The 27,767-nt window shown below is 38.1% G+C and overlaps 1 protein-coding gene across 1 annotated transcript in view; it reads left to right on the top strand.

Annotated features, from left to right (window-relative positions):
- Positions 1–27,767, top strand: part of LOC122806107 (actin-like protein 6B) — a 298,586-nt gene that overhangs the window by 63,852 nt on the left and 206,967 nt on the right. The window contains exons 6-8 of the mRNA XM_044076345.1: positions 7,534–7,631; positions 24,545–24,639; positions 25,520–25,626. Of these exons, the coding sequence (XP_043932280.1) occupies positions 7,534–7,631; positions 24,545–24,639; positions 25,520–25,626 (300 nt within the window). The remainder of the gene's footprint in view (positions 1–7,533; positions 7,632–24,544; positions 24,640–25,519; positions 25,627–27,767) is intronic.

The raw sequence follows: 27,767 nt of genomic DNA, 5'->3' as shown, positions 1-27,767 counted from the left end.
TCCTCAGTGGAATGTTCTGGGGAAGTACTGGAAAAAATAGAGATAGAAATACCCTGTTGGAAAGTCTGGGATTGTAGTACTGGCTGTACCTATGTCAAACAATGTAGAGACATTAGGGTTGAAGATAGAAGAACTGGGGGGGGCCCTCTGTTGTGTTCTGGCAGGCAAATTCATCTTCATAGCTATTAAGAAACATTGCTCCAGAGAAAGAGAATATATCAGATCCAAAAGAACAAACTTTTGGATCTTTGTTCCTCTTTGCTTCACTTTGAAAGCAATCCCCTAGGGGTGAAAGCTGGAGTAGAGGTAAACAAAGCCAAGGGTCCTAGGTGCAGAGAAGGCTCCAACAACTTCATAGCCACCTCCAACACCTTGGATCTGACAAGCAAGCTTTGGATCCGAGTTCTTCAGAGCAGACAGAATTGGAGTACTTGGGACAATCCTCGGATCTCAAGAAAAGCAATCTTTGGATCTGAGGCAGGCAAAGTCAGATGGCCTGGATCCAAGGGCCCTCTAACAGTTGAAAACAGTCATATCCGTGACTTTACTCATTTCTCTTTTGGATCCAAGGGTGAGGTCGGATCCAGCTTAGATCTTTCTGTATATTTAGGATCCAAATTCGGTTCTTTAAATGTAAGACTCGAGGGTGAGGTTGGGTCCAACTTAGATCTTTTTCTAGTTATAGGATCCAAAGGTGAGGATTGATGAGACTGACGTCTTCTCTTAGATGTAGGATCTGAGGTTGGATCTAATTTAGATCACTTTCAGGATTAGTCCAAGACCAAGAGGATGAAATGGATAGGCAAGCCTTTCAATATTAAATTGTTTTTAACTAAAGTCCTGTGGTTAAAGCCAGGGCAACCATCACAGACTTCCTGTAAAAGTAATAGTCCAAGTCAGGAAACAGACAAAGTATGGGTATCAAAAGCTTAAATTAGTTCCCATCCTTAACTCACTTTTTTTGAAAAAAAAAAAGGCAATAATTAGTGCCCATCCTTAATGCACTTTTCTTGAAAAAGACAATAAAGGAATACTAGCAAAAATAGATGAAAGTACGTAAAGTATAGATAACTATTCTTACTTTAAAGACATTTCACTAGAAATATATTTGACTGAATGCTCACATTTCAAGGAGAGAGAAAAGGGAATAAATGATTTTATAAAATCGCTAAGTCGGCAACAGGGTAAGGGACAAGATAAACGTTTAAATAAAAATCAACAGACTTATCTGTAACTATTCAAGAGCTAAGGAGAACCACATATTTTACATATAGCAGCAAATGAGATCTGAGGTAACTTAGGGTTGGTCCGTTATGGGTAAGGGGAAGCTCGAGAGCTTTAGATTGCCGTGAGCTTTAGCAACAGCCCAGACATTTCTCAGCATCGGATCTGAACCCATCACTCGAGAAGAGAATGAAAATTGACATCATCAGATCTTTGGTTGTTTTCTTGAGGTTACTAAAAGGTTATTTTATAACTTCTTGTTATCAGCCATGCATTGGAAGTTGTATTTTGCCAAGCTTGAGGGTGTAAGGAGAAGCTTCCCCTGACTGCCTCCAGAATGCAGCAGTCGGCAAGTGTTCAGGGACACTGTTATGGTTTCTCTATAAAAGTCCAAGGAAACCTTAATTTTGTGGACTGCCTCTTCCTCTTAGGCGAAGTCCAGTGAAATTACCTCCTCCTCTGCCTCTGGGAGGCTTGTCATCAGAAGTGTCCTGGTAAAGACCTTGCGATTTTTTGAACCACATTTTTCTTCCCCCTCTTTGATTCCTGGAGAATGATCTCTGAGGGGTTGAAAAATGGATTCCAATAGCAGACAAGGTCTTACCATCCTGTTCACTTCTGGTAAGCATGACCTTGACTTTTGGTCCAAACAAGGTGGAGCCATTACATAGGGCATTTATGAGGAATGTTTTAAAGCCTTCTGCAAAGTTGCAGAGACGCATCCAGTCATGATGATGCACCGTAATGCCTGTGCCATCTGCTTGGGTTGTACCATCTGCTTTGTTAAAAAGCAGTCTCGTGGCTACATTCGAAGATGACTGTAGGATACACAACTGGGAATCCACATTTTTTGGATATCCAGTAAGTTACCTGCCAGAAAATTTGAAAGTTCCTTTGTTATCAAATCCATCTTGAAATGTGTCAAGTGAGCCATTTAGTTCAGTGCACGAAGAGAGAAGGTGGATGAAGCATATGTCCATTTCCCCAATCTGCCCAATATCCTAAACTTCATGTTAGGGGGATGGACAGAGGACATCTCTTCCGACAGTTCCTTTTTAGTGCCTGCTGCTACCACCATGGCATCTACAGGGGAACCCCCAGCCCAAGGACAACTAAAATTCCGTCAGGCTTCTTCGGAATGGACTCCGCCACATCAGGCTCCTTTCAGGTTTTCTGATTGATAAGGTTGCTAAGGTATCAGGTTGGGAGGGCACCTAGAACATTGAAGGACCGGGCCCAAACTTAGAGGCTTCGAGAAACACCGACTTATCAGAAGGAATTTAGGTGACCCACACACCCATTTCGTCAATTCAAGGATGTCTCCGAAGGAGATGCCTTCAGGAGGAGACCTTGGAGAACTTTCTCCCTCATCTAAATCAGTGTCTTCAGTGACACTCAGGAGAAGAGTCTGTATGCTTCCTTTTACAAGTCCTCTTCTGGAGAATGTGCCTTGGTACTCCTGAGTGGGACACATCAAAAAATCAAGTGCCGAGTACTGTTGAATCTTCAGGAATCTGTCTGTCCCTGTCTACAAGAATGTAAGGAGGTAGGCACAGTCTTCAGAAGGAGTCTGGATGGATCTGAACTCTGGGGGCCTACCAGTAGTTTTGGTCCAGCCGAGGTCCTCTCCACAGCCTCGAAAGCTGACTCAACCACTGGAACCAAAGAAGAACCACCTAATGTTAGATGAATCAGAAGCCCTTTCGATTCCAGTGGCTAAAGGCCCTGAGGAGAACCTCAGGACTAAGTTGTCAAATGCCACATCCCTGAGCGGCAGTGATGGCTCCAAGAGTCTTGGGGTCAACTTTACCACTGCAGCTCTGACACCAACACTCCGCTCCAGGACTATAGACGAATTGAGTACACTGGAGTCGAGTGAATGAGGGAAGATGTCAAAGGTGTAGTCTCCAGGGCTGTTGACTTCAAAGCTGGTACCATGGAAAGATTGGATTCAATGTGCACCAGCTATGGGAATGGAGATGGTGTGGAAAGGTGAGACAGCTCAACATTTGAGGTGGAAGGGGCTGATACTGGGCCTTTCCTCAGAGATGGAGCTAGGAGGACTCCAGCTGAATCTGTTTCCTCAAAAACCTCTTCATTATTCAGTTGAAATCGAATTTTGTGAGGCTGCTAGTAGATTGGCCAGATCTAGAGGATGAGGCTATCGACACAGCCTTCAAAGGTAGCTTTTGTAATATGGGAGAATGTAGGCTGGGACTTATCAAAACCAGAGTAAAGGGCATCTTCAGAGAAGGAGTTTGGATCCGAACAACATTCAGATCCAGTTATCTGGATACTTTTGATGCCAGAACCTCAGTAGCTGTGGGGTCCGGAGACCTTTTCTTAGTTTTCTCTGGGCAGTCCTCAGGTCTCTTGTCTTTCAATTTCTCTTTGACTTTTTCCCTTTCCTTTTTCTCTCTTTGAATCTATCCCTTTCCTTATCCCTCTTCTATTCAGAAGAAGGGGAAGAGGTGAATGCCTTCAGGTCCAAAGCCATTTTGGACCCTGTCTGTGGAGGGAGAAGGCCTTTTAAAAATCATCTTCTCTCTACAGCCTTGAAGGGCTCAGGTGCCAAAAGCAGCACAGATGGAGCACAAACCCTGTTAATGAGAAGGCCCCAAGCAGTAAGCACACTGTGACTGGTGGGTTTTGGAATAGTATTGTATGCCCACAGGAAGAGCACTTTTTAAAACCTGTTGACATCATAGTAAAACAATTTAACAATATGAAAAACCTTACTTATCTAAGAAGAAAATTTGCTAATAAGCTAGTATCCTAATATTTTTTCCAAACACCTTTATTGAATTATTACTTGTGACTGACAAATTTGCATTCATTTAAAAGTAATCAAACTGTATTAACATACCAAACATTATACTTCACATATATTGCTATACATCATATAACCTAAGCAATAGTACATAAATCATTCAATTCCCGCTTTTTTTTAAACGAGAAACATCTTTATTAAACCATCACTTACTACATAGGCAATCATACATTTATATAAATTAAAACAAACCACACCGACACAATCCTAGTTGCAAGCATTTTACATCACAAACCATACAGACACACTCCCAGTTGCAAAATTACACATCACTTATAATCTACCCAATCTTTCTCACTCAGGCATTACATAGCTCATTTAATTCCTGTTGCCTTTTAGACCTCATTCCTCCCTTGTATGTATTGTTCCCACAGTTCACATTTTTCCTATATACTTTGCTCCTACCCTTTTGTAAAGATCTTACTTCAGTTGTTTTATCTCTGTTACTATACTTGCTACTTCCAGTATAGTTGGTTTAGATTCTGATTTCCATTTTCTAATAATTGCCAAAATCTGTACACACACACACACACACACACACACACACACACACACACACACAAGGAAAAGTGTTAGAAAAGGCTATAAAGAACATACTAAATGTATACATAAAGCTCTGTTATGTCATAACGCTACTACTTCAACTGGCAGAATGTTTTTAAAGGGGATAATAATGATGATGGCGCCCTCGATCCACGTGTCTGGTTTACTCAGGTGGCAAACGAGATCTGGAAAGCAGGAGAGAGTTATTGTTGGTAGGGGAGGAGTTAGAGCTGTCAGATGCAAAGCTTTGGAATAAGGAGCTGAGTTCAGATCCAGCCGGATCCGGCAAGACACACATTGAATCTCTTGGAAAAAGACAACATTGGATCCTGAGATAAACACCATTATGGTTAAAATGGAAAAAAAGAGGGGATAGGCCTATCCTCAGACACAGATGGTGGTGGTGGGGGGGGGGGGTGAGAGTTAAGGAGTGGTTTGATAGGTCTAAATCTGCCAGGAACAAATTGTGAATCCTTATCCTGAGGGTGAAGGGCTTGCTTGAGGTCCTGGAGTACATGAGGTCCATGTGATGTCAGGGATGGCTAGATGAAGGCACAGTTAATCAGCAGTGGTCAGTCCAGTGTCAGCTTTACAATGGGGGGAATAGTATTTTATTTTATTTTTTTCATTTGCTAACCAGGTAGGCTGACATAACTGAGAATCCTTTTCAGAAATGACCGTGGCCAGAGGTAGTACTGAGTGTGGTAGTATTGATATGTAAATCCAACTTTAGTAGAATTGTAAATATATGCAGTCTAATACAGCACACGGGTATTACAAGGTGTGCAAAGATTTGATTTATATGGGCCTGTTGAAGTAGAAGTACATAACTCAAATCATACTAAGTACTTGCAACAGCATTTCTTTTTTATGCAAATTTATTGCAGGTAGTACAGATCTTTTAAATAGAAAGGAAAGAGCTTTAGAATGGAAGACTATAACTGGGTAGAAATGTGTAATTCTTTCTTGCCTGCTAACCATCAGCTCCCTGTGATCTGCCTGTTCATTCTACTCAGGGCAAGATCCATTCCCAATCCATTCATTTCATGAGAGTTGAGAGCTGATTGGAGATATCATTCTGCCTAGTTACTAGGCATGCAATGTAGTAGACCATTGAGGAGTCTAGCCCAATCTTCCTGATTACCCCAAAGCACTATTTGGTTTAGTGACTTGCTTAAGATTACCCAGTAGGTTAATGGATGCTGAGGGAATCAAAACTTTTACCAGATGAAGCAGCCATTAATAGTTCATACCTTTAATCCCCTGCACTAACTGTCATTATGCCTTCATAATTCTTTTAGTACAGCATACATCCAATGTGTTTAAAGCAGACTAAATTCTAAGAGTCTCTTACCTAAAAACATTTCACCTAAAAATTTTAAATTGGAAGCATCCTCTTCTGAACCGTTTACTTTTGCCAGATACTCTTTCTAGTGCCAAGTCCATTCCCTGTTGCATTTCCTTGCTGTGTGTGTCAGCTTGTTTGGGACTGGTAGTAGGCAATGGACTTCTTAGACCAGTGTGTGTGGGCGCATATAAGCATGGGAGAGACTCTCTCCTGGCATGGCACCATTTTTGGGGAAGTTGACCAGTATGTTCGTCAGCAGGACCCAGAACACCATCATCAAGCTACTCCTGTTAAGAAAAGGGTGTGCATCAGTCATGTGTGGTGCCTGAAATCCTTGTGAAATCCTTGATGCACCTTTGCTGCCCTCTTCAGCATGGAAGAGCTTTATTTAAGTGCTCGGGCAATATTTTCCAGCTTGGTAACCCTTATCTTTCCCGATGCAGTTTCAGTTTCACAAGCAGAAATGCAGCTACTGGATGAATGAGCTTACTGTTAGCATTGTCTTAAACAACTTTCTTGTGTTTTGCTTTTGCCTGTCTGTACTGGAGGTTGAGCATGCCTACATCTGGAATCTGGATGGTGCTGTGCATTTTTGTCTTCATACCTCTTGTTTCCAGTTAGTAGGAGTTGTATCAAGTGCTGGCACACCCTTATGAGTACGTAAACTTCACTCATCCATCCCAGCAGTTGCTGTAGCTTGTAAAGTGGCACTTTTCTATGCATTCCCCTTTGAGCTGGCCATACCATCCCAGACATTTCTGCTTGTTTTTGTGGCCCTGGTACCCTGGCATATCTCATCACTAAGTAGGTCCTCCATCCGTGGGGTAGAAAGTCATGGTGCGAGAGTCAGGGGGGCATGTGAGCCCACCTTCCTGTGGGAAGTAGTGTTGTATATTGCAGCATACATCCTGCTGCATTTGTGTAAAGTGGGGTAGCTCCCTAGCTTCAAGGATCTCATTTCAGCACTGCAGCTATCAACCGCACAACAGATTCAGGTTTAGTATTTGGCTTCTTTTTCTTTCTGTACTGTTGAGAAGCACTGTCAGCTATAAATCACTGGTGGCTGGAGCAACATTTGTTCCTCAGAACCTTAGCAGCAGTCATAAACTCTGAAATGACCAGTGTGTGTATGTGTTTTTTTCTTGCTGCTCTCCCAAGGCTGCTCCTTTGCTGTCTTATAGCCTGGGTGTATTTGCAGTATTTTTTGGCATTTTAGTTTTGTTATCTCTATTTCAGGCAACTTTTGCTACCATTTATATTATAAATTGTTGGGAGTTGTAGAAATGATCCAGGTAGTTTTCCAACTGTCTTACACCATGCATTCTCTACTAATAGCAGGAGAGGGTGAAGGTGGTAATACCAAGTACATAGCTTAACACAGCATGTGTAGTGAGTGCTTTAAGCAGTTGTGCATATTTGAATAGAAGCTGTGCATATATATATGTATATGAAATTGTATTTCTTGAGATGTCTGAATTTGCTGTTATTGTGACTCCCACCATCATCAATTAAAAAAAATAAGAATTTGCAGTAAGTTGCACTTGTATGCTGCTTTTTTGTTTAGACTGTTCATTTGTATTTTTTGCAGTGGAATACACGGGCCAAACGAGAAAAGTTAACAGAGTTAATGTTCGAGCACTATAACATTCCTGCCTTCTTCCTATGCAAGACTGCAGTTCTAACAGCGTATCCTTTCAGTAAATGTCTTCAGCCCATCTTTTGGGTTTGATCTATTAATCAGGCGTTTCCCTAAATCATAACAGTTGTAGGAAAGCCAGAAGCATGCAATCTGGCATCTGAGGTATTCAGAAGCAGAGGAGGATACTAAGAATTATGTTGTCCTATTTTAGCAAGTATTTTTTGTGTATAAACAAACTTCAGTGTCTAAAATGTGCAGACATACTAGTCATTGTGTCAGTGTTTGTAGTCATGACATCGTCGTAGATCTCATCTGCTGAATTTTCAGAAGTGTTGTTTGAATGTTATTCTTTTAGTTCTGTGTCACATATGTCAGGTCTATAAAGGTGTCTAGCTGTATAATTCCTGTTTAGACAGAAGAGTGATGGCATGCAAATGGATTTGTTTTCACTGGATATGTAATCTTAAAGAACCTGAAACACTGTTGTAGTGGCCATTTGGTCTCTGTGCTTTTTTTTAAATTCTGGTTGCTTTAAGAAGTTTAATTCTTTTTCCTGCTTAATTCATTTTGTAGTACCAACTCTGTCATTTCCCCTGCAGGGATTAATATCTGCTACAATTTGAACATTTTGTGATATTTATTTCTAGATACCTTGCACTGATGTCTTGCTTTTTGTAGCACTGCAGAATGTTGATAGGACCCACTTGCAGGTAGATTGCATTAATGTCATGGCATGCTTGTAGTGTCACAGCTGTAGATACTTGAGGCAGAGCCAGAAAAGCAACAGTATTTTTATTTATACCATATGAAACCACACTCGACAGGGTAAATGCCTCTGCACTTTCACAAAACCACAATAAATAATATCCAACAACACAAAGCAGCAGAAGGCAACCACTGGCTTGACAATAATCCAGTCTAGCTCGTTTTAGGTAAAAAACAAATAAAACGTTTATTCGGTAAGCGCTTTCACATTTGCTTCCTCAGAACGTAAACTTTTTCACAATGAACAAACAGTTATTTAATTAGTAAACATGTGGTAAAACATCAATTATTCCATTAACTTCTTTAAAAATACACTAACCTTTTAAAAAAACTTTTACTGAACACCTGCATTACAAAGGATAAATACTCACATGCTAGATAACTTTCATCACAGTTTGCATATAAATCATTGGATTCATTGTAATATTATGGTAGTAAAATACATTATTAATGTTAAATTTAATTACTGCAAATATATAGGCTAACTATTGCCTGGGTATATATTACTGCTGTTATAAGAGGCTAGTGAGCATCGACTGTATCCAGCCATGTACAGTTAATATAACGCATGTACGATCCCTTCAAACATTTCATCAGTCATGTAAGGGATCCTGGTTGAAGACTGTAATAATATACATAATGCCAGTATATTAAATCGTATGATTGTCCTTCTTAATATCTCATACTTTGGCACAATATTTCTATTATTGAAATTTACACTGATATTTATATACCTACGTCATCCGACTTCACTACCAAATGAGTTAAAGATATAATGCACTATATATTGAATAGTATATAAGAAAGTTTATAAACGTATAAATCGAAAAATAGCAGCTTATTTACCCATAAACGAGTATGTAAACATATTACACAATAGTCACATTTTAAAAAATAAAACATGTATAAAATTCAAGCTTGAAATGGAGGCTTTCTGGTGTCCATTGAAAAAAAAGGGCTGATTTTACTTCCGTACAATACCAAGAAACTTTTATATAAGTTATTTTAATAGCTAGCTAAAAGGGTATAGAAATCATAATGGCTAAAACCATTATGATTAACATACAACTTAAGTTTTATTTTTGTTTTCAGATGTATGAAGTATTTAGCAAGATATTCATGTTAATTTATTTTTGATATGACCAGAAATGTTATTTGTTTGCCTACATGATGTTGAATCATTCGGTCCAGCATTATTTATGATTCAGCATTTAACATATTATTTGTACACTTTTTACACTCACTGCATATTTTTTAGGAAGTTTCAATATAGTATTATTTATGATTTAATATATATTTTTTCATATATACTTTTTTCTATAAATATTTTTAGCTCTTGTATGTTAATCATAATGGTTTTAGCCATTATGATTTCTATGCCCTTTTAGCTAGCTATTAAAATGGCTTGTATAAAAGTTTCTTGGTATTGTAAGGAAGTACAATCAGCCCTTTTTTTCAATGGACACCAGAAAGCCTCCATTTCAAGCTTGAATTTTATACACGTTTTATTTTTTAAAACGTGACTATTGTGTAATATGTTTACATACTCTTTTATGGGTAAATAAGCTGCTATTTTTCGATTTATATGTTTATAATCTTTCTTATATACTATTCAATATATAGTGCATTATATCTTTAACTCATTTGGTAGTGAAGCCGGGTGACGTAGATATATAAATATCAGTGTAAATTTCAATAATAGAAATATTGCGCCAATGTATGAGATATTAAGAAGGACAATCATGCAATTTAATATACTGGCATTATGTATATTATTACAGCCTTCAACCAGGATTCCTTCCTTACATGACTGATGAAATGTTTGAAGTGATCGTAGATGCGTTATATTAATTGTACATGGCTGGATACAGTCGATGCTCACTAGCCTCTTATAACAGCAGTAATATATACCCAGGCAATAGTTAGCCTATATATTTGCAGTAATTAAATTTAACATTAATAATGTATTTTACTACCATAATATTACAATGAATCTAATGATTTCTATGCAAACTGTGATGAAAGTTGTCTAGTATGTGAGTATTTATCCTTTGTAATGCAGGTTTTCAGTGAAAGTTTTTTAAAAGGTTAGTGTATTTTTAAAGAAGTTAATGGAATAATTGATGTTTTACCCCATGATTACTAATTAAATAAATGTTTGTTCATTGTGAAAAATTTTACGGTCTGAGGAAGCAAATTTGAAAGCGCTTACCAAATAAACGTTTTATTTGTTTTTTACCTAAAACGAGCTAGACTGGATTATTGTCAAGCTGGGGGTTGCCTTCTGCTGCTTTGTGTTGTTGGATATTATTTATTTTAGTATTTTTATTTCACATGTGGGAAGTGACCCCACACTTGTCTTTTTTGTAAAATGGGTGGGACAAAGCCCCTATAACTACAGGATTTATTCAGTGTGGGGAACTACAGCATAACTAACAGACGTGTACAGGCATGCTGTAACTTGGGTGTACAAATCACTGCACTTTAATAGCATACTTCATTCTGTGCTTTAGTTTAGCTATCTTTCATTTGTTATCTTGATGAGGATGCCTCTTGCAGAATTCGATTGCTGTGGTAAACATTTTTGTTAAAGAAAATAGAAAAACCCTTTATAGTATAGGAAAGGTAAGGTGAAGTTGTGTCCAAGAAAGATTTCTTTTGATCCATAAATTTGATTTTTACAACAATAATGGTGATGTAAGCTGTTCCCAGATAATGGGATTACACATTTCCCTCTTCTGCATACTGTTTTAGCAGATATTTGGAGAGTTAGTAGGAGAACACTTTGACTGTAGGTTTTTTAAAGGTCTGTTGTTTTATTTATGTATGTATCTATTTTACATATGTTCCATAAGCACAACTCCAGTTTCAGATATACATCATACAAGCAAACAAGATTTTATAGTATACAAATCTACAACACAAGATCTACAGCTAGAAAGTGTCAAGCAGACGTTTTCATGCCTTTTTTCTTAAACTATATCATTGAATAATTCTGACTATGAATTCAAATAATGATTGCAAAGTATAGTCAGATGATTCAGTGACCATCTTTATTCGTCAGCATTACAGTGTGGAATCACAAGTCTAGTTTGAGAATTCAACAGGACTTTAATGTATGCATACCATTTTTTTTTGGTGCCCATTCATTGAAAACCGTATAAGCAAAACACAAGCTGTGATTTGGAGAGAGAGCCTCTCTGCCTGTGCTAATTGCTCACTGTAGGTTGGCAAGTTAGCAAGATGGAGAAAAATCTATGATTCAGAGATGTGCTAAAGCTACACAGAGAAAAACCTCATTAGTTCATAGGTTCATAGGTTCATAGGTTGGTACTAGGCTGTCAGCCCTAGGGCCTATACAAGCCTAGCCATAACAATTCCCTGGCTATTTCTTCCCACATTATTTACTTTCCTGGACCCCTGTCTAGCAGGGCGACTGACGTGATCCCTGAGATGAATTTCCTTTCTCCCATCCAATCGTCAAGGTTCCCCTTGAAGAGGTCCAAAGAGGCACTCTGCTTGACATGTATGGGCAATCTATTCCAGAGTCTGGGGAGTCTCTGGGTCAGGAACCTATCCCTCCAGCATGTTTTGTTTATTGTGATGACAAGGTTTAGATCCCAGGAGCGTGTAGCTCTGAGGGATTGGGATTTCTTTAAGTGTAGCATGTCCAACAGCTCTGGGTTTGATATGGCCTTGTATGTTAAGCAGAGATCACCTCTGAGTAGACGATATGCGACAGAGTATAGCTGGAGTTTTTTAAGGTGGTCAGCATAGGGCATCTGCTTTATTCCTGTGATTCTTTTAGTGAGGTATTTCTGAGGCCTTTCCAGTTGTTGCAGATGTCTTGAGAGGTACATACCAAATGGGGCGTTGTATTCTATAATGGGTCTAATGAGGGATGAGTACAGTGGGACAATGACCTCCTTTTTTCTGGATGAAAAGCCCTTCGTGATGAGGTGTGCCCACATAGAAGGATTTCCTGACTGTTGTGGCGATGTGGTTATCGAAGGTGAGACCACTGTCCACCTGTGTCCCTAAGTCTCTTATCACACTTTCTGTGTTTAGTGTACTGCCACCTATATGGTAATTCATGGATACATGTTTTTTCCTAAAGGGGATAACTTGGCATTGAGCTTGAGCCCATGGATCTGGCACCAAGCATCTGTTTCTGTAAGGCCCTTTTGTAGAGTATCCACATCATTTGGGGATTCAATAATGGCTCCCAGTTTGCAGTCATCTGCAAACTTTGTTAGCCAGAGTCCCTTAGTGTTGACCTGTACTTCAGAGAAGTAGATGCCAAACAAGAGCGGCCTCAGGACTGAACCCTGAGGTACTCCACTTGTCACTTGTCTGGAGCTGGATTTGGAGTCGGCTACTTTTACAGTGTGGGTTCTATCAGTAAGCCATTTAGCAACCCATTGGGTGACATAGGGATTAATGCCCAACGTAGTAAGTTTATCTATGATTCCAGAGTGTGGGATGGTGTCAAAGGCCTTGGCAAGGTCTAGATAGGCTGTGTGGACCACCTTACCCTTGTCCATGGCTCTGGAGACTGATTCAAAGAAGTCAATCAGGTTCAGGAGACAAGATCGGCCCTTCACAAACTCAAACTGGGTGAGGTCCAGTATTTGAAGGTTGCCAATGTCTTTGTTTATAAGTTCCATGATAATACGCTCCATGGCCTTGCAGATAAGGCTTGTCAGACTGATGGGATGGTAGTTTCCGGGATCCAAGGTGGATCCCCCCTTGTGGATTGGGATAACTGTAGCTCTGCACCACTCAGTGGGCACGAAACCTGAGGTGAGGCTATGATTAAACATGACACTTAGGTGAGGTGCCAATTCATATTGTAGTTCATGTAGTACACAGCCCGGGATGTCATCTGGTCCCATGGATGCTGTATTCTTGGCTTTAGAGAGTGGCTCATTACCAAGTCTCTGAATCAAACACAGTGTTGTCAGACCTGACTGTGCTAGTCATTTAGCAAATCATATAATGCTGTAGCATAGGCAACCCCTTACATGCAAACACTCACATATTTAGACACTCATAAACACATACACGTGCACACTTTCACAAATTGACTCCCCCATATGTTCACAGTCATGGAAAAACCTGCTCAGACAGTTACATACACATACAGACAAGATTGTTGATCCCCTCCTAACTCCTGTAGTGTGACCACCCAGGCAGACACACACACACACACACACACACACACACACACACACACACACACACACACACACACACACACACACACACACACACACACACACACAAACACACACACACACACACTGTCTCTCTCACACACACACACACACACACTCACTCACTCACTCACTGTATGGCTCCACTATACTTAGCTGTACTGTGAGTACTCCCACAGTTAGGAATGAGTAAGTGCTGTCAAAAGTAAGCACTAGTTTTTTTCCCTAGAGGAAAAGGCTGAGTAACTCAGGAGTTGCAAATATTTCTGGGGAAGAGCAGATGGACTGATGCATTAATATGCTGCTTTGCCCGTGGGACTGCTTTTGCACACTGTGGCCCCTGTGAGGGGAATACCACAGCAGTGTGGTTTCTGAATTGGAAAGGCTTACTATGATGTAGAAACGTTCACGGATGAGGCCCTAAATCCTAGGGATAATTGAATCTAATTCTTAATGCATAAACAAGTAAATACAAAGCAGAATGATGAGAAAAATAAAGAACATTCAAAAATAAAATGAAGAGTAGCATTTTAACAATTTCAGCTTGGTGAAGTTTTATCTTATTGCATGTTTATAGAATAAGACAGCATGCTCAAACTGAGAAACATAAAGGTATTCCTAGCATTTGTTTAATCTCAGAAGAAACAAACCTTATCAGTTGATTAGAAACTTGTTTCACTAAGTAATTAATATGTTCGAAAAAAGATGTATCCAAAAATATCTAAATATTTCATTGTGGAGCAAAGTTAATTGTCTTGCTATTACATCATTTAAGTCAGTCAGCATGGTCCTGCTAGAAGACAAGAGTTTTAATTGCCATTTAGCACAAGGTGATTCTCTTCAACCATGTCTGCACATTATTAAAATCCATTGGTCAGGTTCTTAATATCCAGAAAAATTATGTCATTAGTGTATGATAACATACTACAGACAGACTATTCAACAGCATAACAAACAACAAGAGTCTGATACAGAGGATCCCCGTAGATCAAAAACAGCTTGCTAAATATTGTCCAGTAAGTCAAATAATGCCTCTTGCCCATTGAAATAGTCCCTCAAAACTAATTAATTAAGGTGCTAGAAAAATTCAGTCTATCAGAGACTGATACTGTAATTAACAGTGAAATACTTTTGTAAGAAGAAGAAATAATGTGGTAGCAATATTGGACTTATCAGTATTAATGCTGCCCGTTCTTTGAAACTGTGCAGAAACCTGCCTTCTTCCTAGTGTTCTACTACCTGATCTATCAGGAACCTTAACCAATTATAATAGCATGGTTTTAGGATGAAATGTTCAAATGGGATTGTCTTTTTTTAAACAAAAAACATCTTTATTAAATTATCACATGTGACATAGGCAGTCTTACTTTTATATAAATGAAAACGAACCATCCTGACACAATTCTAGTTGTAAACATTATACATTGCAAACCACATTAACACAATTGTAGTTGCAAACATTATACATAATTTATAATAACTCATTTGAATCCTGCCGTCTTTTAAACCTCGTTCCTCCTCCTCTGCATGTGTTCCCACAATTTCCGTTTTTCTGTGTAATTTGCTCCTACACTTTTCTAAAGATCCCAGTTCCAGTTTTATCTCTGTTACTGTATTCACTACTTCTAGTAAAATTGTTTTAGACTTTGTTTTCCATTTTCTAGTAATTGCTTTTTTTGGTAGGCATCATAATTAGACTCAACAAGGTGTTACTATGTGTAGGCAAATCTGATTCTGTATCATAGCTCAAAAAATAATTTCCTTAGTTACATCAGTTTGCTCACCAGTATCTTTGACATAGCAGTCTGCAGGGAATCTTAAAATCTGCCAACTCATTACACTCCCAGAAAATCTGTCTGTTTGAGGAAACATTCTTTGAAGTCTACGTGGGGTATAAAAATACCTGTGTAAATATTTCCAAGCAAAGATCCTAAATCTTCTAGACTTTGTTGCATATTTGGGAGGCATACATATATCTCCCCATTGTTTCTTTGTGAATTGCTTATCCAATCTCTCTTCCCAATCCTTTGTAACCTCCTCTTATTGATTCTTATAGTTATCATGCAATATTTTATATGCTGTACTAATTATTCCTTTTTCAATGGCAGCTTCTGTTCTGGATTCTGCAAAAAACTCTACCAGTGCTGGTCTTCCATTTAGGACCCCCCTCATGTCTTTCTCTATACTCTGATATCAATCCTTGATATGGAGGGCAATCTCTAACCTGCAGTCCAAATAAATTCTTGGTGTCCTCCCATTCTATTACCTTTCCCTTTCTAGTTTTTGCTCCCAGTACCTTGGTTCCTTTGCCAGTTTCTCCTATAAATTCCATCCCCTCTTGGCTATTGACTGTATCACTAATTGCAGTCATCCCTATCGGCAGAATCTCCTTTCTCCATTTCCTTGTTGGCTTAGTTCTTAGAAAACTTTATGCTACTTTATGAATATAATATTCTGTATGATTATTATTTTCCTTAAAGATCTGCATCCAGAATCCCAGTATCTCCTTTTTTCTTGAGTTTCCCCATTTTATCGTCATCCCTTTCCACTTTGAATTATAATTTTCTGTTTGTGTTATTTATAGGAGCCTTAACTGTGTTGCTCTGAAATACTCCTTCGAATCAGGTAATACTAATCCACCCTGCTCTATTGGAAGAATCAGTTTATCCCACTTGCCTCTTGCCATCTTCCCCTCCCAGATAAAGTCCTTTAGCTCTTTATTAATTGCTATCCACAACTTTTCCTCTGACCTGTGTATGAGACTAATGGGGCTAAAAACAAACTGCTTGTATCCTATTATCTATATTCATATAACAGAGCTTCCATTTTTTTCAGTTTTTGTATATCTTTTGTTTAGTCTTTTCCCACTTATCCGTAGCTGCCACACCAGAATCATTTTTAATCCATAACCGGGAAAAGCCGAAAGACGCAAACAAACAAACAAACTCCTAAATATTTCATTTCATTATATGCCCATAAATATGGGTATTCCTCAACCAGTTCATATGTGACTACATAATTTACTGTTATTGTTTTTGTTTTAGTTTCAACAACTTTGTATCCCAAAAAGATTTGAAGCTGTCTCAAAATGTTCCACACTGCTGTGGTGTCCCTTTCTGGTTTTGTCAGGCATGAAATAATAACATCTGCAAATAGAGGCGGCTTTTGTTGTCCACCATACCAGTTTTATCACTGGATTTCTGAGTCCCTTATTTTCTTTGCCAATGGTTCTAAATAGAATGCAAATAAAGGGAAGAGAAGACACCCCTGCCTGGTTCCTCTGCTCAAGCAGAAGTTATCAGAGAGGACCCTGCCCACTTTAATTATTGCCTCTGATCCCTCATTTAGCCTCCTAATAAACCTTATATGTTTATCAGGGAATGCAAAAGCTTCCATTGCCCTGCTCATAAAGTTCCAGCTTACTCTGTCAAATGCTTTCTCTGTGTCAAGACCCACCAACAACAGTGGTATTTTCTTACATTCTGCTTCCCTCTGGATCATCATTGTTCTGTTAATGTTGTCAAGTTTGCCCCCTCCACAAAACTACATTGAGTCATATCTATCAATTTTGGCATCATTTTTGCCATTCTTTTAGCCATTATAGACGTAAACACTTTATAATCATGGTTTAGTACTGAAATGGTCCTGTATGAAACTGGATCTGATGGATCTTTATCACCTTTAGGTATTACAGCTACCACTGCTTTCTTCCAAGATATTGATACTTCTAGACCACTTAAAATCCTGTTAAACTAAATCTTCCAGATCTTTATCGGCTTTTTTCCCTCCTAACTTCCAGATTTCCTCAGGAATACTATCTATTCCTGGGGACTTTGCTGTAGATTGATTATACATTGCCATTTTATCTCACCTCCATCTATCCTATCTGTTAGTAATGGAGTCTCATCTACATCTAACTATGGCATATTTAATTCTTTCATAAACATTTCATTTTGTATCTTTTCTCAGTTTCCATATTTCTCTGCTTTATACAGACTTTAATAGAATTTCTGAAATATTTCTAATACTTCTACAGGATCTTTTATCTTCCTTGTTATAGGCTCCCTAAACTTGGCATCAGTTCTTTTTACTGCCTGTTGCCTGAGTCATTGTGCTAAACGTTTTTGTGCTCTACAGTTATCAAAAAAGTTGCTTAACAGCAGTCTTTCTAAACTCCTGCATATTATCGAGATAATCCCTTATTTTCTGTTTAGCTTTCTGCAGTTGCTCCTCCTCTTGTTCTGTGAGATTCCCCCTGTTTTGCAATATTTTACATTTGTCAGTCCCTCTAAATAATTCTTGTTACTTCTTAACCATATCGCCTGTTCTTTTATTTCCATCCTGTTTTTAAACTGTGCTTTAATTTTATCCCATTCCCTAGCTATACTTCAGAAGAAATTTCTATCTTCTGTAATAGCTCCTGAATAATTTCCAGTACCCGTTCCTTAACTTTTTCTTTCAACAGATGGGTGGAAAAACACCAGTGTCCCAGTTTTAGTTCATTTCCCTGTGTTTTTATTTTAGTTATTATTGACACATGAGCTGAAATAGTTATTGGATGAGTATCAAGACCTTCAATTAAATGCACATGTTCCTGTGAAATGTAAATTTTGTCTAGCCTAGCCCATTTTTGTATCTTGGGGAATAATATGTAAATTCACTCCGTACACCTAGAACTGAATTCATATCTTCCATGCCAAAACTTTTCATAAATTTCTTCAAAAATCTACCTTCCTTTATTATATTTCCTTAGTGTTGCAGATCAAATTCCATTCCCACCTGTAAGTAATATTACTTACTAAAAGTTGATTATTTCTCCCATTATAGCATTTTTTTTGATGGAATATAAATACATGCTACTGTAATCCTCCTCCCTTGCCAATAGTCTCTTAGTGCTACAAATCTACCATTGTCTTTATCCTCTTCTATCACTATTGGAGCTCCTTTTGCAATTAAAATAAGTACTCCTCTTTTCCTTTGCCCCAGGTATCCTGCTGAATAACCATCCAAAAAAATTTTTTCTTTATCAAATTCATATGTTTAATTCTTTCCAAGTGTTTTTCCTGTAACATAGCTATTTGCAGTCTACATTTTAGTATAGTTCACTACTCTTTCTTTTTTGTATTCATCTGTGAATTTATCTGTGAGATTATTGACATTTAAAGACATTACAAAAAGCATAATTTTCTTGAAAAGTTATTATTCCTACTTTTTATGTGTAACAGCTTTTTTGTTAAATCTCTAGTTATAGCTTGTGTGTTATATGCATGTATATACTGTTTGGCAGGTTAATCTTTTATACAGTTGTTTCTTGTCATCTCCATTTGAGCCTATGTCTCATCTTACAAAACTTTTTGTTTTATTGAAAACCGTCAAACAAAAAAAAAACAAACACACCCTCAGTAACCCTTGAAACCTATTAAGTTAATAATAACAACAAAACTATGCTCATAGTCAAATATTGAAGTTTTACCCTCCTAATAGAAACAAATATTCCAAACTGACATCCACACAGACAGACTTGAGATAACCTAAAAGAACGGTTATCCATGCTAAGACTCATGATACAGTCTCTGCTTCTAGTAAGTGCTGTCTGGCTTTGTCTTATTTTTATAGCTCTCTCAGCTGGGAAACACTGGACTGCTTTCAGAAAACATTTTCTGCATGTCATTTCTTTTTATCAGATTGTCTCCTAGAGACATGAGAATCAGACACAAACTGCCAAGCATACATTTGTTTACTAGAAAAAAGCATTTTAATATTCAATATTCTTTTTCATTTACTTGGTTTCTCTTAAAACTGGTTATGCAAGAATAAGAAAAAGCAGATTAATTTTTCTTTTCCATGCTCTTTTAACCAGATTTTTCCTTCTTCTTTTTTTTTTTTTTTTACATTTCAGTGCTTACATTTCTTAAAACTGAACAAGGAGAAAGAGAGAAGGGAGAAAAAAACAGGAGCGCCTTTTTACATTATTATCCCCATTACACTTAAAAATAACTGAGAAAACTTTACTTTATAGCATGCAACGAAAATCATTCACTATTAAAATAGTACCATTAAGAAAAAATTGTTTTACTAAGTTAATGTTCTGCCTCCTCTTCCCCTGCCCTGTGTATTTTTGTGAACATAAATGACACGAAGTAGAGCATATGCTTTAGAGTCCCTCTACAAGTTTAACAAAGTCCAGCATTTCCAGATTTTCTTGTTCTGTCATGTTTCACAAATATAATTATTGCTTTGTAATCCCACATGTCATTTTCCAAGTTACTGACTTTATTCCTGTTCATCTTCATCTCCCAAATACTGTCTCTGCTTCATTTCCAACTTACTGTTGATTCTTCTAGTTGACTATTGTGCTTTTTTCCTTCTCTCAAGCATTTTCCATAGAAACATTGGAAAAGGTTTTACTGGCACAGTCTCTCTTTGATCTTTATTACCAGAAGAACAAGAAGCAGAATGTCTTTCTGTTTCATAGCTCACTTTTTTGTTAGACAAACTTTTGTATTTCTTCCATAGCATGAACCTCATCAAAAATTATTTTGTCCCACCAGGGAAAAATATTTTGAAGATAGCTAAGTTCAGTAGTTTGAATTTCATGCCTGCTTCTCTTTATTCCCTGAATAATAGAATACATTTGCTCCTCTATTGCCTGGTGTACAATGATTAGTCATTCTCCCCAACACTCTGCTGCCTCCCACTTTTAGTACTTTATCCTTCTGCCACAGTTTTGTCAGAATCAACTCCTTCTGCTAGTAAGATTGCATCTTTACTATTAAAGGTCTAGATTGCTTTTTTCATAGCCAAGTTTGGACCATACACACAATGTGCCCTTTCAGTTAACAACCCCTCTTGTGGAATATCAGTCCAGTTGCTCATTTATGCTTTCATAAAATTAATACAGTCTGTTTCCACTTCCAGTTTCTCTGGTACGGCAGAAATCTAAGATTATCCCTATGTGTTCTGTCCTCTAATTCTTTTATTTTTTGAAACATCTCTTTTTATGCAGTCTCGTATACAACCAGCCTTTTCTTCATTTAAACTTGTGAGTTTTACAGTTTTATCACCTTATCTGAGTATCTGTTTAAAGCTTATTCCATTTTTTCCAGCCTGTTATTGTTTGAGTTGATTACTCCATCAGTGTTTCATTTATTTTAATCAGGTTTGTGTGCAGTTACCTTATACTTTCCTCTAGGTTACTGGAAGTCATGTCTGGAGTTTGCACTGCTTTTTGCCAAACGGCTGCAGTACCTTTTCCAGTCAGTGTTTGTCACTTTTTTACTACCGCCCCATTAGCTTGACGAGCCTGGTCTACAAGGCCATGTATCATCATGGAACTTATAAACAAAGATATTGGTAATCTCCAAACTCTGGACCCCACCCAGTTCGGGTTTGTAAAAGGCAGATCATGTCTCCTAAACCTGATAGACTTCTTTGAAGCAGTCACCAAAGCCATAGATGAGCCTATCTAGATCTTGCCAAGGCTTTTGACACATCCTCCCCCCACTCTGGAATTATAGATAAACTCACTAAACTAGGTATAAATCCCTATGTCACAAGATGGGTTGCCAACTGGCTCACTGACAGAACCCACACTGTGAAAGTAGCAGACTCCAAATCCAACTTCAGACCAGTGACAAGTGGACTACCACAGGGTTCAGTCCTGGGTTCTCTCCTGTTTGGTATGTACTTGTCTGAAGTACAGGCTAACACAGAAGATGTTTGGCTAATGAAGTTCGCAGATGACATGCAAACTAGGAGCCATAATCGAAACTCCTAATGATGTGGACATCCTACAAAAGGGCCTCACTGAAACAGATGCCTGGTGTCAAAGCCATGGCCTCAAGCTCAGTTCCAAAAAGTGCACTGTCATCCCCTTTGGCAAAACTCTGTACCCATGAACTACCACATAGGCAGTAGTCTACTTAACACTGAAAGTATGATGAGACCTTGGGACACAGATGGACAGTAGTCTCTCCTTTGATAATCACATCGCCACAGTAGTCAGGAAATCCTTCTACATGGCGCACCTCTTCACAAAAGGTTTCTCATCCAGGAAAAAAGAGGTCATTGTTCCCCTCTACTGGTCACTCATTAGACCCATTATAGAATACAATGCCCCTTTTGGTATGTATCTCAAAAGACATCCACAACAACTGGAAAGGCCACAGAAATACCTCACAAAGAGGATTACTGGCCTCAAATAGATGTCATACGCAGACAGTCTCAAAAAACTCCAGCTTTACTCCATTGCATATTGCCTACTCAGAGGCTATCTCTGTCTAACATACAAAGCTATGTCAAACCCAGAGCTGTTGGACATGCCCCACTTAAAGAAATCCTAATCCCTCCGAGCTACACGCTCTAGGGACCTTAACCTTGTCACCACAATAAATAGAACATGCTGGAGGGATAGATTCCTGTCCCAGAGCCTTCCCATACTCTGGAACAAACTACCTATCTATATCAAACAAAGCTCCTAATTAGCACTCTTCAAGAAAAATCTTGATAATTGGATGGGAAATGGGAAATTCACCCTGGGGATCACTTCTGTGGCTCTGCTCGACAGGGGCACAGGAAAATAATTTTCTTGGGTGGCGAAAGCCAGGGTACCTTTTTGGCTAGGCTTATATAGGGCCTAGGGCCAATAGCCTAGTACATACCTATGAACACACACACACACACACACACACACACATACATATATATTTATATATGAATGTATCATCACACCTTGAATGCTCAAAAGTGTGAATACAGAATGATCATTTTAGATTGTATCTAAAAATAATTGAAACATTAAAAAAATGAAAACTATAATTTGGGAGTATGTGATTTATATTCGTTAATTTTAAGTAGTGCCAGTAGATGGCAGTAAGGTTTTAAGTAAGGGAACAAAGTTGTTGTTGTTGTGTCTTTCAGCTTTTCCCGGTTAGGGTCGCCACAGCAGAACTCCGGTCCGCTAATGATTGGCAGTAGATTTTTACGTGCCGAGTTGCCGGCCCTGACGCACAACCTTCAACGAAGGTACGCCCATTCACGCATGTCTCCACACAGAAGACGCTCTACCTGAGAATCGAACAGGACAACATCTTACTGTGAGGCGACAGCGCTACCGCAGCACCACCACCGCAGGCAAATAAGTGAACAAAATACTCTAGTTAAAGTCATTGACAAAGTTATTTTTCACTTGATTTTGTTTTAACTGGACTTTTCAGTCACATAGTTACATTCATATGTGCAGTTACACATGTATGTATATATAAATTTATTTATATATATATATATATATATATATATACACACACACACACACACACACACATATATATATATATATATATATATGCGCACACACACATATATGTGTATAGATATGTGTGTGTATGTGTGTATGATTGTGTTATGTATGTAATGTTGAAAGTATAATAGCGACATTAATAAGTTTGAAAGTGCATAAAGTTGAATGTCTTAAATATCGAACCTACTAAAAGTTTGAAAAAGAAAAAGTATTTCCTTTCCCGATCTTCACACTAAAACTCCCCCATAACACTAACCATAAATTTGGATGAGTAATGGCAGGGTTACAGGAAGTTTTATAAGGCAAGCTGTAGGCAAACCAGGTTTATATTGAGAGGGTACCAGAAGCTTTCACAAACTGGGATTTGTTGGATAACAGATTTGCAGTCCTGTGCATAATGTAGCGGTTTACATTAAGTTTGTCTAATTTTTCAGTAATACCAGCATGGGGAATATTGTCAGAAGTCTTGGCCAGGGTATCATAAGCAGTGTGCACAGAGTAACCACTGTCCATGACCTCTGTAACCTTTTCAAGGATGTTCACTAGTTCTAAGAAGCAGGAAAACCAAACTGTCAGGGCTTTATATCAGTTAAGTTGCTTATGTCTGCATAAATGACTTCTGCTGTGATAAGTTTCATGGATTTGCATATAAGGCTGATAGGCCTATGATTACATGATTCTGTAAAGGGGCCACCCTTGTTTAGAGGAGCTCAGTGCATTTCTGAACATTTATTTCTTAATTTTTTGACATTACTGACAAAAGATTTGTAGTTTCCTTTAATAACTTTAGAGACCGTAAGCTCATACTCTGTTTCACAATTTTAATAGTACTCTTATATTCCTTAGTGGCATATTTCACTGTGGCCCTGAGGTAAGGGAATAGGGATTTCATACAACTTTTCATTGTTTTCCTCATTTTGTTACACAGTTTATTGATACAGGAGTTCTGCCAGAGGGGTTTATTCCTCAATTTGCCATTGAATGTAGGACAGATGGGTACTAACGTTTGTATGCTGCTGTTTAGGTGCTAGTAAAAATTGGGATTGAATGTGGCAGCTCTCTCAGTTGGGTTTAGTTGCAGGAAATTGTTTGGAATTTTGGATAGGTATTCTATAAAATGAAGTAGATTTGCCCTGATGAAGTTGCTAAAGATGACCTTCTTTGGTGCTGGTATTACTGCTGGCCCTGACAACGGAGACAACTAAATTGTGGTTAGATTTAATCAGGGATAAGGAGATGCACGGTGGGGTACAGGTGGGAGCTAGGTTGGTAAGGACCAGGTGAAGGATATTAGAGCCTACAGTGGGTAGTTTTACAGTTTATTCCCCCACAATAATATTAGCAAAGTTTAGGGAATGTAGAGTATGTACATTTTTACAGATATAACTACGCTGTTTAATATTTTAGCAATTGAAGTCCCATAGTAAGGGGCACTTTATTATCCTGATCATTCCTGATGATGTAAGATATTTAAAATTCTCTTCTTTATAATCCTCCTTGGCTGTGATTGTACAGGTGAACAATTGGAATGCACTGTAAATAAAGCAGCCATACTACACTGAGTATTTTTTTTTAATAAAATAAAACTGATGAATGCCTCTGCCTCAGCATGAGAATTTTCACAACATTAGGAAGAGGGAGATATGATAGTCCTGCAGTATGACTTTAACATTTACTCCAGCTTTGCAAATGGACGTTCCACTGGCCTTGTTCTTGACAGTGGTGCTACTCACACAACTGCTATTCCTGTACACGATGGCTATGTACTTCAGCAAGGTAAGTGCACCTGTTTGTGAGAATAGTCTGCAGATTTACAGGCGGTGTATAGTGTGCAGCTGGAGATCAGAATCCTGTACTGTCCCCCAGGTCTTATGATCTCCTGATCTGAGCATGGCGGTTATAGATGTGAAAATTGTATTTTTGCTGCACATAAGCCATGCATAGTGCTCCTTCTGAGATTAGTTTCATGGTGTCACATACCACCATGAGGTACAATGTTATATTCCCATACGTTGTTTAAACTATCTGGAAAGTAAAGTATCACTCTGATGCTGCCCATACTCCCAGGGTAACACAGTTAATGCCCATATGCTTCTGTCTGTAGGCCAAAAACAGATGATGGCAGATGGCCAAGAAGCCTGGTTTGGCATATCTCTGGCTGAGAAGGTGTTCTGTGAGATTTTGCTATACCTATAAGTTTGATAAGAGAAACTGTAACATATCTCTATATATTTCTGAATATAAACTGTATTCTTTATATGCTTGAAATGTGAGACTGTAACTTGTATATTAATACACTATGTTTGTGCATATACTGTAACTTGCTTGTCTTTATCTGTTTGTAATTTTGGAGCTTTTCTCCCCGGACCTCCCATGAAAATGGGCATGTATCCAGTCGGACTATCCCGGTCACCAAATGTAAAATAAATAAAAATAAGTATACTGTTGATTTCCACATAGAGTGGGTAGCTTCCTGAAGACTTCAGGGTCTGGCACGTTGTCTGCTAACATGGTTCAGACCATGATGGCGAATTACAGAAAGACAGAAATCCCTTTGTGATTTGCTGTTGGGAATTGCTGATCCAGAAACAATGTCAGTTTAAATAATTTATAGTACTGTTATGGTTCTGTCTTCAACCTTCTTTTTATTTTTCAGGTATTGTAAAGTCCCCTCTAGCTGGAGACTTCATCTCCATGCAATGTCGAGAGCTTTTCCAGGAAATGAATACAGAAATGATTCCTCCATATATGATCACATCCAAGGTAGGAAATCACTGCTACTATCACAACGAAGGTGCAGAAAAATCATAGGAAATGTAGTATGGCATTTATTCACAGTTAATTTGCTCTTACAAACCATCCGTCAGATGAGATTTTAAACTGAGATCCCATATGCTTGAGTTGGTGACATTTTAGCTGGCTGTAGAACATCCCATGGCACTTTTTGAAGTAGGGGTTGCTTTATGTATACATTGTAATACTCTACATGTTTTTACATTACTTACACTTTCAGTTTCACATTAATAATATTTACATTTTTCATATTGTAAGAATCGCATTAAAAATATTCAGTTATTTCTTTTACCCTTCTACATATCCTCTATCATTACTTCTATAAATATGTTTCAGCTAATACATCTGCATCTTTACTATTTTTGCAATAATCCATCACATTTTCTTTTCCATGATACCAATATTGCTGCAAATAGTATTTTGTCTCATTTAACACGACTCCACAGCCACCAGGAACAAAAAAACAAAAGCTGATGTAGAATGCGAAAATTCTTTATTCAAGTAGGTCCAAGAAGAAATAAACACAAGCGCTTTCGCTCAGGGTAATCCTGAGCTTTTTCAAGTGAGTACAAAAGCATTTGCTGAAGCCAAACCTTTTTATATAACCATGGGTAACACATTAATTGAAAACAAGTGTTGTCAATCAGTTGTTAGATTCCTTAAAGGGGCTTTGCATTAATTAAAACATAAGATAAAAACTTATATTGTTAAAAAATATATATATATTTTTTACAGCTGGATTAAGCATATATAATTACAAAACATTAAAAACGCTGTTTCAAATATAATAGAATCAAAATTAAAATAGTTTAAAATACTGCTATTGGAAACGTTGGAAATCCATACGTTTTGATGAACCTGGGAGATAAAATTCTGTTAGAAGTATGAGGGAACATTTTATTTAATTTTGGTTTGTAATAGGAGTCTTGGTTCCTTTACATAGTTCACATCAAAAAAGGCACCCTAGGACCAAGTGTCAGGTTGTCAAACCAAAGAAAAAAAGAGCGTGGAAGTTAGGGAAAAGGAAACTAGTGAATCTTGGGTCCCTGAGTCATGTGTTCTGATAAAATGCGCAAGTGCCAAGTGGTAGTGAAAGAAGGGCATAGTGTTTGTAAACATGGGACAACAAAACTAATTGGTTAGGATGGAATAACTATAATCGTGCCCTTCTAAGCTTTAATACGGGTTTAAGGCTGATAGTCCCATTCAATCCAGGTGGTCTCCCTGCGTCTAGCCTTAATTGCCATACTAGCTCACGGTACTCGAGGGTGGATTCCCAGTCACCACCCCTGAGATCCGGTTCCACTTGTTCTAAAACAAAGAATTTGATGATACTACCCAGGCAAAGAAGGGAATGCTTAAAAAAAGCATTAGTTTCTTTCTGTTTAGCCATGTCATATAAGTGTTCGTAGATCCGTCTCCTGAATTCTCTTTCAGTCTTCCCCACGTAAAAACTCGAACACGTGGTACAAATACCCAGGTATACCACCCCTTTGCTTCCACAAGAGTAGGAACCAGTTGGTTTCGTCCTAAACCTCCTGGATGGAATGTATACGGATTCGACGTTCATTAAAGCATGGCATTGACTACAAGAGCCGCATTTGTAAGTGCCCTTCTTAGATTGTTTCACCTTCTTTTTGTTATCTGGTTTCCTTTCAAAAATTTCTTTGAAGTTAATGCCTCTTTTTCTAACGAAACTAGGTCTGGGGGGTAAAAGGTCCTTGAAATCTTCATAAAGGGCTAGAACCGGCCAGTAGTTTCTGACGGTTTCCTCCAGGTGTATATAAAACTGTTTGTAGGCTGGTTGGATACTCTGGAAGTTGATGGGATTGCCAACTCTGGTCCTTTTCCCAAAATAGGTGTGTATAAGGTTTTCCTCAATACTTTGATCTCATCAACTAAACCCATGAACATTTCTAGGGGATATCCTCTTTCCAGGAATAAGGCTCGCAAGGTTTTAACTTCAAACTCAAAGTCCTCATCAGTGCTACAAATTCTACTCGCTCTTATGAGTTGTCCTTTAATGATTCCCCTTTTCTGATATAAGGGATGTGCACTATCAAAGTGTAACAATGAGTTAGAAAAGGTGGATTTGCGGTATAATTTGGAAT

The sequence above is a fragment of the Protopterus annectens genome, chromosome 7.part0 (assembly GCF_019279795.1).
Source record: "Protopterus annectens isolate FY-2018-M chromosome 7.part0, PAN1.0, whole genome shotgun sequence".
In the NCBI taxonomy this organism is placed as follows: domain Eukaryota; kingdom Metazoa; phylum Chordata; order Ceratodontiformes; family Protopteridae; genus Protopterus; species Protopterus annectens.
This window is presented reverse-complemented; position numbering and strand designations above follow the sequence as displayed.